The sequence below is a fragment of the Anomalospiza imberbis genome, chromosome 2 (genome assembly GCF_031753505.1).
Source record: "Anomalospiza imberbis isolate Cuckoo-Finch-1a 21T00152 chromosome 2, ASM3175350v1, whole genome shotgun sequence".
Taxonomy (NCBI): domain Eukaryota; kingdom Metazoa; phylum Chordata; class Aves; order Passeriformes; family Viduidae; genus Anomalospiza; species Anomalospiza imberbis.
In genome coordinates, this window is record NC_089682.1 from 80,870,730 (window position 1) to 80,883,146 (window position 12,417).

General features: G+C 40.3%; 1 protein-coding gene across 4 annotated transcripts in view; it reads right to left on the reverse strand.

The window, feature by feature from the left end:
- The window catches only part of CCDC169 (coiled-coil domain containing 169), a 32,718-nt gene extending 20,883 nt beyond the window's left edge, over positions 1–11,835 (reverse strand). For 2 of the 4 annotated variants that reach the window (XR_010996458.1, XM_068182019.1), the window contains exons 1-4: positions 11,669–11,835; positions 5,600–5,682; positions 5,045–5,155; positions 4,908–4,948 (exon numbers count right to left, since the gene is read on the reverse strand). Coding sequence is in view for 3 of the 4 variants with exons in the window: in XM_068182019.1 (XP_068038120.1) it covers positions 4,908–4,948; positions 5,045–5,155; positions 5,600–5,682; positions 11,669–11,775 (342 nt within the window). In the remaining variant the exon portion in view is untranslated. Of the gene's footprint in view, positions 1–4,907; positions 4,949–5,044; positions 5,156–5,599; positions 5,683–6,421; positions 6,912–10,613; positions 11,277–11,668 lie in introns of those variants that run through there. The other 2 variants (XM_068182020.1, XM_068182021.1) reach the window with 2 other exon arrangements.
- Between the last annotated feature and the right edge of the window lie 582 nt (positions 11,836–12,417).

Here is a 12,417-nt window from a genome sequence, read left to right on the forward strand (position 1 = left end):
AATAAATAAGGTATTTGAAGTATTTATTTGAGGTCAAATGAAAGGAGTAGGAAGGGAAGGTCTGTGAGGAGGCAGGATAACAACTTAGGGCAAAGACAGAGACAGAACTTTCTCCAAAATACTTCCAAGTTTCATGAAAAGCTAGGATACCAGATTTCTTCTTTCCATAGAGACACTGGATTAACCCAGGAAGAGCAACAAGGTTCATTTAAGAGTCACTTGCTAGGAGAACTGTCAACATTTCCTATGACATTATAAGTGCTGATGTTCCCTATAGGCAGTTATCAACGCCTACTGAAATAGAAAGTCTTCACTGCATGTTTTCACAAACAAAAGATTCCCTTCCTGTCATAATTCTATCACGTTATGTCCCCACTGTGACACTGCCACACATTCTGCTTATAGTTTAAAACTGACAGCAAAAACTCCAAGGTGGTTGTGTGAGGCTATCAGTTCTGTCGTCACTGTCCTTATAGAAAGGCAGCTTTGCAAAGCAAGTATCTGGCCCTTCATGTCAGAATTTTCTCCTCTGTTGTGCTGGACATTACAAAAAAATGGTGATTTATCACAGAAGCCCTGGTTCCTGGGCTAATCTTAACTAGAGCGTTGCTAAGGCAATGTTATCAAGAGTGTGCTCTTCTGAACTGATTTCACAGTGTGCTTTTCAGTATTTGCATACTAAAGCTGCTATCTAGGGATTCGTTCTTGCAGAAAAGGTTAGAGAGAAAGGAATAGTTTTCTTTCTGCTTATATGGGAAATTATGCTTAGCAGAGAACATGTATTTTACCAAAACTCATTTTATGAAAAAATGCAAACAAATGAAAGCAGCATGTTTAAAAGACCCAAGTAAAATTCACATCTTGTTATACTTTAGAGAGAATGCATTCCTTCTGCAATTACTTCTGAAGTCCTGTATGACATTTGTATTTCTCATTGGGACATAAAGGAAATTACTGACTAAACAGTTTTCACTGTTGGAACTCCCTTGTGCTTGTCACTGTTATTTTTAATCTGCCCTCAGTATACAAAAATTATTTTCTAGACCCTAGCAGTAAGAATTTCTGTGTTCAAGGTATTGGTTCTACATTTATTGCTATGTGACATCTACATATTTTTTCTGAATCAAAAAAAAAAGTATTATCTCATATCAGTATAAGGACTTCAGAATAATAACTGTATATATAAATGTTGTAGGGGTGTTTTTAATAGAAAGAAATTATTTTTCAGTTGAATTCTAATTCTAAAGCAAAAATAGTGCAAGCCATCTGCAACAATTACTGCAATTTTTCAACACAGAAAATCCTCTGTGCTTCCTTGCTCATCACTCCAGAATTTGCATTTGTATTCTTCTCTTTCATTCACGTTTTTATAGCTTGCTGACTGGCAGGTCCCTGATGACTAATATATTTTTTTTTATTTTGCCTGTAGTGCTTGATATTAAGAAGATATTTCATGCTACCTATATCTAAATAGGTTGAATTACTCTATAGAGATGTTTTTCTCCCTCTATTGACTATAGTAGGATCCTAAATAACTAGCTTGAGCTAGCTGAATCTCTTTAGCATCTTTGAGATAACTCCTCTGTTAAATACAGCTGAAATTGTTTAGTAAATTAAGAATTGTTAGAGAAGCTTCTTATAACCCTAATTATAATTCCAAGTTTCTTGGAAAGACAGGTTATAAATACTTGAAAATAATATTTAATTTTCTAAATACATTGCTCAGAACAAAATCTACTGAAAATCTACTGTCTACTGTTGCCACTTTGTAAGAATTGTATCACCTTGCTGAAAGAACCACTTTTCAGTCTTTCCATAGAGCTTCACACAATCACAGAATCAACCTTTTTGGGATCATTAAGTCCAAGCATGAACCCAGCAGTGCCAAGTCTACCGCTAATCCATGTTGCCAAGCACCACAGTACTTGTCTTTTAAATACCTGCAGAGATGATGACTCAACCACTTCCCTGGGCAGCCTGTTCCAGTGTTTGACAAGCCTTTCAGTGAAGAAATCTTTCCTATGCAGTACATTTAGGAAGTATATTTTCATATAGAAATATATTTCCTATTCATATGCAACTGCAAGTTGAAAGCTGAATATCACAGCGTACTTTTGATTTTACAGACACACACGCAGTGCTTTATATACCCACTCTCAGTATTTTCACTTCAAGCAAATGTATATAGATGACTGGCTGAAAACTCTTTGTTTTTCTACCACTCACATCTGCTCTTTATTCTCATCTGTGAATAAGCTAAATATTCTCCCCTAATCCCCTGAACAACTCTCAAAAACCCCAAATAATTTTAACAAACCTAAATGCTTGAACACCACAAAAAATTATCTGTGTATTTCTACCAATGTTTTATCCTCTAAAATTAAATATATAAAAAGCAAAGCAGCTCTTCAGTCTCCAAGAGTATCTGTTAATAAACACTTACTTTTCTAATGGCTACAGCTAAAAAAAACCCCAAAACCAAAAAACAGCAAAGCCCACATAATACCTTCATATTTTTCTGCTCTTTCCATCTTCCAAAATCAAAACAAGAAAAGAATGAAACATTTCATTAAATCCTTAAAGCACTTCCCTTTCTGATTAGCAAGCAGGAGGATTTATTAACTCTAAGGTAGAAGAATGAATTAAGGACTTGAAACTGCATGACCTAGCACATGGGCTCCAGACTTTCCCAGGCTTCACTTAGTGAGCCTAGGACTCTTCAAGCTCTCTTCTAGACTCCTTCTGGCAGGATGAACCTTTCAGTCGGGCTGGCATTCTTCCCTTTATGGGAACAGTAATCAAACCTCCCAGAACCACGGCACATTGGTGAGCAGGCAGTGTAGTGCATAGCAGGGATTAGAAATGTACTGGGTTGGTGGGAAAGGAGATTATCTTGCTGGTAATGTCTCCTGGAGTGCCTGACAAGGTGTAATTGGACTGGTTAGGAGAGTACTGGCAATTGGATGGAAATACATACTTGTGATAATGTAACTATGCACACCAGTCTGTGCTTTACAGACTGACAGGAATATCATCCAAACCAGACTCTGCTGTAAATTTTCTAGATCAGTGTTCTGTCTTTGAGAATTTTCTTCGAACATAATCCCAGCTGTATTTTCAGATGAACTCAATGAAATAGGAAAGTGGGATGAAGAAGATTTTGTTCTGTTTTTAATTGGCTGCTAGAGAAAAAAATCTTGCCTACCTACAAAACACCATGGTCTCTAGGACAACACTAAAACTGGCAAAAATGTTGCCTGTTTGAAAGCCATGGATCAGACCACAAAAGCAGCTAATTATTAACATCCTGCTTATAGGAGATAATTATCCTTCTCACTAACAGAGCATGCAGCCTCCTCTAGGGTCACTAAAATCCCAACAATCTTCAGATTCTGAAGCACCAGAAAAAGTCAGATGGTAGCACTTCTGTAAGTATAAGCAACAGGAAAAAAAATCACCACAGCCCTGCTTCATAATATTCATTATCACAACGTGTTACAAGGCATTATCACATCTTTATCTACCTTCCATATTTCCATAAGTGGGTAAGAAGGAGAAAAGTTGTCAAAATTTCAGCAGATGAGAGGCTAATGAAAAAGCAGTTCTGAATCTACAATGATTTTTTTACTTCATTTACTACCTTAGAAGAAAAAATCACCATAATATTTGCTGGGTTTTTTTCCTTGGCATTTTCTCCTCAAGATTGCAGAAAAAAAAATTTAAACTGTGTTGAAATAAAGGACATGAAGTATGAGTGCATTAAAGAATAAAATTTTAAAAATGAAAACAGACACTGCCTTTACTGATGCAAAAATTTACTGTAAAATGAAGACTTTTCCTGTGACTATATTATGCAAAATGTTACTCCAACTATTCATCTAGGTTATCACAGTTGATACAAAACTGGGATTATTGATTGATACAACAGAGGATTGTGTTGCCATGCAGAGTGGCCTCAAGAAGCTGCAGAAACAAGCAGAGAGGAATCATGTGGAGTGTAAATGCAGTCGTGCCCCTGGGGGAGAAATAATCTGAGGCACCAGTATATGCTAGAGCTGACTGGCTGGGAAGCAGCCTGAGAGATGATGACTTTGAGGTCCTGGTGAGGAAGGTGACCCCATGAAATCAATGCACTCTTGCTGCAAGGGTGGCCTGTGGTTCCTGGGCCGCATTAGGAAGATGTTGACAGCAGGTCAAGGGAGGTAACCCAACCCTTATCCTTAGCACTTGTGAGATGCAGAGGCACTGCTGGGTCCAGTTCTTCACTCTTCAGTACAAGAATGATATGGACCTCTTGGAACAAGTCCAACATCCAACACAGGGTTATGAAAATGATTAAGAGACCAGAGCACCTGATGGACGAGGAAAGGCTTTGAGATCTGCAACTGTTCAGCCCAGGGGTGCTTATCAATGTGTATAAATTTGTGATGGGAAGGAATGAAGAGGCAGCCAGGCTCTTTTCAACAGTGCCCAGTGATAGGATAAGAAGACTGAAACAGCTGGAATTCCATCTGGTCACAACTGAAGACATTTTTTACTGTGAGAGTGGTCGAAGACTGAATGATTCCATAAGGTTTAATGTTTTCCTATTTACTCATAGATCTAGTCCAGCTATTCCATCTCACAAGCCTTACTGCAGATTCAATTATAAAACCTTCACTCAGAAAAAAAATTCACTACATAACTCTTCCCAACACTCAGGTTTTAGGTACTTCCTACATAAGGACTTTACTCAATATTTTATAAGCAATTGCATATATGAAACAATAAAAACATAAGCAGAATTGATTGTTTTTTCTTCTAGACCAGGCTGCTGCTATTTTTTGTCATGAAAAAACAAAGACTATATGAGTTTTCCAACTAGACTGTGATTTGTTGTTAAGCCAACTAAATGTCACAGTACTTACCATAGGCATTTTATCAAAGGTGCGAACAAGGGACAGTTTATCTACAAATAAGCAGAAAATTGTGACCTGTTGATATAATTTCAACATCTCTAATCATCACTAATTCTATTGAAAAAGTTACGAATATCCATTTCTACCTGCTGGATTTCCACGAATAAGCTCCACCTTATCTCGAAGAATATTAATTTGCCTTTCCAGCTCTTTGTTCAATTCTACTTGTGTCTCATATCTGGTTTTCCATTCATTATCTTAAAGAACAAATAGAGAATTATTATATTTCCCAGATTAGTTAATGTCATTTTAAGCAAAACCATTTTTAAAAACTGTTCCTTTTAACTAACTGGAGACTGAGAAAGCCTTCACTTAGTAATCCTCATAATAAGCATCTTTGCATATAAAAGAGCTTGAAAATATAAATCAAGGGAAATTTTCACTAAGCTTACTGTGGTCAGAATATTAACCAACTCTGTGAATTTATATTATTCATAGTTTCATTAATAATTAACCAAAAAAAGCTAGCATGGCCACACGCAATATTTCTTAATTTCACATCTGAAGCACCACAGTTATGAATCATGTTTGAAAAGTGAAAATTTAAATTTCTAAATAAAAATTTGAGCCCTGTAAATCCTTCCTAAAATAATTAATTTGTGTTGCTTAGTCAATTAGAAAGACTGTTGTAATTCACTTACCTTCATTTTCAACACTGTTAAGACTTTTTTCCAGTTCTGTTACAGTGTTTCTCAGTTCAAATATTGAGATTTCAAGCATCTGCCTGTAGTATTAAAAGAAGTCAATAAATTGCTACACGAGACAATAAATGGCTCTTGTACTAGTCCTATTATTGAAATCAGAAAAAAATTAGATCAAATATATTTTCAGAAGATTGATTCAGATCTATTGGTCATTTCTATGTAGTTCTATTATCTTGCCCATTCTTAAATGTATTGAAAAATGGTTACTACAGTGGTTACTACAGTGCCTTTAAAACAATGAAGTATTTCTACTTTGCAAATAAAACTACTTCCACAAAAACCCAAGATAGACATTTCCTAAAATATAATAATTTTCTACCCATCCATCAGAATTAAAAAAATGTAGAGGGGACATTGACCCTGGTTTTTCATCTAAAAGAAGATACCCAATGAGTATGTTTTTCAAAACAAGAATACGCCTGAGAGATGTGCTATTTGAAATTCTGAACTAGTTCTTCATTTTTACTTACTTCTCAATGATTAACAGTCATTTCCTAAATTGCACCCATATAAAATTCAATCAAAACAAATGATGTTTTATGACTAACAGAAAAGAAAGTGAGTAATTAAAGTAAGATGAGTGTTTAAAAAAATACAGGCCCTCAAGCCACCATTTTTTAGGAAAATATATTTTTGCCCATCCTGTGTACTGGTCAGCCAGAGAGCTGAAAAGTGTGATGAAAACCAGGCTCTTTCTGCCTTGGAAGGTTTGATCAGAAGCAGAAGGTAGCAGGGGACTTTGACAAGAGCACAACCCACCTGGCATGCTTCAGACAAGGTGCTGGGCAACTCTCATCCTTCAAAGTGGCCAGATGGTAGTTTAATGTCTTAAAATGAACCCTATGATCTTGACCACATCAAGAGGACATTACTGATAAGTTATTGACCATATTCATGCTAACAGCCCGGTTCTCTGAGGAAACGTCTGTGGAGAAATGCTCCTGCCTGTGAGGTCTCAGGAAGTCAGACCACACCAGGATAGGTGCAAGCAAAAAACACAGTGTATGAAAATGCAGAGGCAGTTTGTGGTTTTGTCCTTTAAAGCTAAGTTTGGAAGGCGAACATTTCAAAAAAACAGTCAATGGTTCTTGGGTACCTCAATTTTTTAGAGCCCAAATTAAGATATTCCAAAAGAATTGAGAACGTAAACTCTACAAAGAAGGCCCTTTGGGAAATGCTTTACAATACCAATATGATGACTGGTGTCTTTGAAACCTTAGCCTAGTTCATTAGGACATGCAAGAGAGAAAATTATTAGGTTGTAATATTTGGGCGGAGGGGGGGCGTGTTTAAAGGAGAGTTTCCATTGTCAACACAGATACTCATTTTCTGAACATGTCCATAAGAAATGTTCAAGAAATAATTATCTAACCTCTGAGAAATCAAAGCTCTGATGACAGATTGATTACTGAGGAATTGCATCATGTCTTGCATTCCTTGTGCTCACACTGAATTGGTAACACTTTTTCATAGCTTGAAACAACAGATTTCAACTGCAAGCTGCAGAAGTCCACCAACTGCTCATAGGGAGTTGAATAGGTAAGCTTGGAATAAGCAGGGCTGAAGAGCTGAAATCACCAAGAAATATAAAGAAGAGTAATTTAAAGTAAGCCAAGTTTGTTTTCAGTGAAAGAGACACATTGGAGAACAGTAGGACAGACATCTTGAATGGCAGGGGAGAGGTGGGGCCTCCAAGCTCCAGCTCCACTTCATTGCTCTTTTTGACTTTGCCAACATTAAATTAGGACAGGGGGCACATTGGCAAAAAAATAATGACAGTACTGGTAACTTGCTAGAGACAAAAAGGATAAGGTGAAACCCAGCCAAAGATAGCCTTGAAGCATGACTCAAAAAGCTTTAGATGTAGGAAAACCAAAGAAACCAAAGGAAATCTGATAGCTGTTGCCTGTTTTCTCCTACTCCAAATAAAAGAGGCAGATGGCTAGGAAGAAAAAAAGACAAAATCTTACTACACTGCTGCTATCATTTCAACATAAATAGATAAAGTTTCTGCAAAGAAGATTTCTATTAACTTCTCAGAGCTTGGAAAAGAAGAAATTATGATAACAGTGAGTGCTAAAATGGGATTTTTTTAAAGGAAATAACACTGAAAATTAGAAACAGTCAAAGCTGTAACTAGAGCTGAGCTGTATCAAAGTGAAGTTGGTTTTGTTTTCAAAGAAATCTTAACTAAGTGTTCAGCTGCAGAGGGAAAACACAGGAAGAATAAGCTCTTTAAATCCAGTGTTTCCAGTTTTCAATTTCTGTTACCATTCCAAGACTATATACAAAATTTCTTTCATTAGATTTTATTATTCTTTCTGCACCATTAACAAAACTAGAAGCCAAATTCCAATTATATTTTGTTCTGATGAATATATGTACAGAAATGGTAAATTGTCAGGTGTCACACTGTAATTGCTACACTGACAGAAAGTCTTTTTTCCTTGTGGCAACAGAAACCAGTTTTTAAAAAAAATATAATTGTTATTAAACATTTAATAGTCCAGTAGCACCCAGAATGCATCCAGAGTGAAACCATTCCATTTTAGGCAGTGTATATTTAGGAAAATGCAATCCCTGCCCAGACAGAGAAGGGATGTAGAAATAAATCACTTTGAGCAGCTTGGTAAGTATTGCTGGGGTTTAATGTATTGGAGTATTTTGCATTTCTGGAGTTATTTCTAATTGTGATAGGAAGTGAAGGTCATGCCATGTATCTTGTAGTGTGAATTTAATGCAGCTGTGAATAGCTGGCTACCTGCCCAGAGACTTAGTCTTTGCTTGGAGGGACTGCACTGCACTTTTTACCTGCAACCTCATATGTGTTAGACATAAATATAATAAATTCAAGGCCTATAAATGTTTCCCATGTCAATGGACAATTTACAGTCATCACAGAAGAAAGCCTGTAAATCCTGAAACCTCACATTTAAGTTATCATGAGAACCTAACCACATCCTTGCATACTAAGCATAACAAAAAAGCTCTTGTGAAGAAAATGAGAAATATGCAGTTCAGATAAGAAGGCTCTGATTGAAACTACAAAAGAGAAAAAACTGCTAAATTTCTTTTTAAGGCTGTCTACAGTTGTTATTTTACTTGACAATGGCAGTCACTTAGGATGAAAACCATTTTCCTACATGTTTTGCTATCCAGGTCTGGATATCTGGAACATGTATCAGGCAAAAGGCTGCCTGAAGCGATTTTCTACAGTCAAGAGAGAAACTCGAGAGAAAAGTCAAGAGAAGCTCAGGGCAAGTCAGCTCTAAGGCATCAGCTCTATAATATGGCAGATCTTTACTGAGTCCTGTAGAAGATAAAATGCACAGATGCCTTCAGAATCTATGAACAAAGCAGAAACAATATTGCATAGTGCAGGGGCACCACATGGAAGAGCACGCACAGTATTCAAAGCTCTGGACTCCTGTCACTTGCAGTCAGAAGTGTGCTGGGAAAATGCGGCAGCTTTCCTGGCAAGGAAAGACACAGGAAATGAAATCTCACAAGCTGAAGTAGCATACAATTCCATCAACATTGCTAAGGAGCTGACATGTGTAAATATATGTCTTTAAGACCTCTTTGTCTAATAAGAAATACACAGCAGTATTATATGTCTTCTCTCTCTCTCTCCCAGAAACATTTGCCATGACTTTTCCTGATCAAAATGCGCACTGAATCTTGATCACAACAATACAGAGTCAGATTTGAGCTGACTTTCATTACAGTCAGAAAAAAAAAACTGGAAAGATTTCACACTACTACATCCACAATCATAGAGAATCAGTAGGTACATTAGGAACAGACCCCTTATGGACATGGACGATTCAATTTACTCTGTAAAGGAAAAATCTCTTCTTCATGACTGCTAACTGAGAGGGGTAGGTGGGCTGTTAGCAAACTGCCTAATTGGCACAACAATCAGATACGCCAGTAAAAAGACAACAAGGGTGAGATGGCAGTGAAGCAATACAGACATCTATCTGCAAGCCACTCATCCTCAGCTTGCTTTCTACCCAAGGGAGAGAAACTGGCACCTCCTAGGGTGTGACTCATCTCATGCTAGAACAGCCAGGCAAAGTAGGTCAGATGAATCACACCTTCAAAAAGCTTTTCGGTATTCATTGACTACACATGCCACTGGTTTAGATGGAGATGTCTAACAAGCCTGGTCATTGGCAATTAAGCTGAATAAATTACTCCTGGAAAACAGACAATAATAATACTGTCTCTTTGCACACAAAGAAAATAGTTGTAGAACCCACTTGGAGCTGAAAGTCTTTTATTGGCATGCCATCACCATAAAGATTTTTCTTAAATATATATTTTGCTTTTATATGTAAATCACCACAACTCAACTTTTTACCTGATCACCATCATGTGTCAGGTAAAAGAACTGCTGCATGCAGAGGATAACTGATCCATTTACCTTGAGACACTACTAAGTCAGGAGATTTATTAAAGGTCATTTGCTTACATGTTGGTGCAAGTATGTCCAAGCTACCTTTTGTGCCATTTTGAATACATAAGGTGCCATTTTGACTCTGTCAGTACTGGGTTTTCCTTTTCCATTTACAAATGAACATTTTATAAAGTCCACAACTGCAGGACTAGTTTGAAGAGGTCTGCAGCTCAGACACTGAAAGAAACACTGTTCAGGTGAAAAATCAGTATGAACAGAATGCTTGAAAATTATATGTAAATGTAAATATCAAGGGTCTGAATTAAGGCAGCACAGGAGCTTCTGATATTAACACTCAAAAGGCAATCATGTTGTTCAACACAGGGAAAAACATGTAGCTTCCTAAGCAAACTGAGGACAAAAACAATCCCACCAGGCATGAGCATCAACAATTATCACTGCACTGAAACATCTGCTACTTTAGCAAGGGGACTGACTGCTAACAGGAACAAGTCTCATCCCTGCAAACTGCATGCCGAGATGCCATACCTTACTTAGAGGTCTCGGAGATATTTACTGACCCTAGAGACAGGTGAAACCCAGCTTTACACTTTTACTCAACATTGTAGAAAGAAGTGCGCATATGAGCACATCATTCTCCATTTTATTCATCTTCCCCCAGCGAGGCATGCACCCATGTAAAAGTCTTCTCTGTTTTTCCCCCAAAGTGACGTCCCAGCCCAGTGTACTGTGCTTGCCTCGGACACATGTAATTCTCTCCATACTAGGTGGTATGGGACAATGTTTCTGATTTCTAATGAAAACTGTGTTGATAGCACAGTGATGTTTTGGTTACTGAGCATTGTTTACACTGGGTCAGGGCCTTTTCTGCTCCTCACCCCACGAGGGAGAGGGCTGGAGGCGCACAAGGAGCTGGAAGGGGACATGGCCAGGACAGCTGATCCCACTGACCAAAGTGATATCCCATACCATCTCATGTCACATTCAGAAATAAAAACTAGGGTGTTGGGACTTGCTGGGGCGGCTTTGCCTCGAGAAAGGCAATGTCCCGCTGGTGGCGAGCATCTGGAGGTTTTTGCATCAGTTGCTTTTCTTGGTTTGTTTCCTTTTTGATGTTGTTATTCCTTTTTAGTTATTAAATTCCCTTTGTCTCAACCCGCGAATTTTCTCTCTTTCACCCCTCCTTCCTTCTTTCCCCTATCCTACTGGGAGGAGAGGGAGGGAGCGGCTGTGCGGTGTTGAGCTGCCCGCTGCGGTTAACCACGGCAGCCGGCCCTATCTTCCTTTTAGGCTCACATGATTTATCTATCCCGCTTCTTCGGGCTCCTGGCATCCCTCGGGCCAGCCCTCCCCGGTGCCCGGCAGAGCCAGCGGCGCTCCCAGCACAGCCGGGCCGCGCTGAGGAGCTCCGGGCACACGGTGGGCCCAGCCCGCTCCCCTCGCCCGCGGAGGCAGCCGCCATTTTGCCGCAGGGAGGCGGCGGGAGCTCCCCGCGGGCGGCGCTGCGGGACCGCTGCCGGAGCCGCCGCCGTGCCCGGCCTCGCTGCTGTGCCCGGCCTCACCGCGTCCCCCGCCGGACTCACTGCTTCTGCCTCTCCCGCCCCAGCTCCAGCGCCAAGCGCTCCGGCTCTGCCGCCCGCCGGCCGCCGCCTTCCCCCATTGCCGCCGCCGGCGCCCGTTCCGCTCTCATCCCCCGCGTCGCCGGCGTTGCGCGGGGTGACGGCTGCGAGCGGCCGGCGGAGCCCAAGGGAGCGGCGCGATGAGGCCGCCCCAGCCCCGGCTCGGCCACCCTTTTCTCCGCAGCCCCCGCGGCTCTCCCACTACCCAGGGAAAGCCGAGAAGGGAGACGGGGCCGGGCGCCACCGGCAGTCGCTACCGCCGGCACCTGCCCCGGCCCCGACGGGCGCCGCCCCACGTCGTTCGCCCGCGTTTGCGGCAGCGCTCGCCCGCCGCTGCTGTGACGGCCCGCGTTTGACGGGCTGCTCTGTCCGCTGTCTAGCGAAATGCCCAACATGGGGCTCGGGCAGCACCAGAAACGCATGGGGGACATAGGGTACAGCTTTGGCCCAGTTAAGAGTTTTGATCATGTAAGTTGAACAGTGTGCTGAGCTTTTCATGACCTAGGGAAACAAATATGTGCAGATTTTTCAAAATATTTTTTTCTGGATGGGAAGTAGCACGATTTTAAGTAGATGCTATGACCCGCATATGAAGGCAGGCACAGTGCGGTGGAACCTGGCCTACAGCGTGACCAGCCCATCTTTTAGCACGGTCGATAATTGTGATCTGTGCTATTTACAAATCAGTGTGTAAGACCCTAACTTGAGACAGG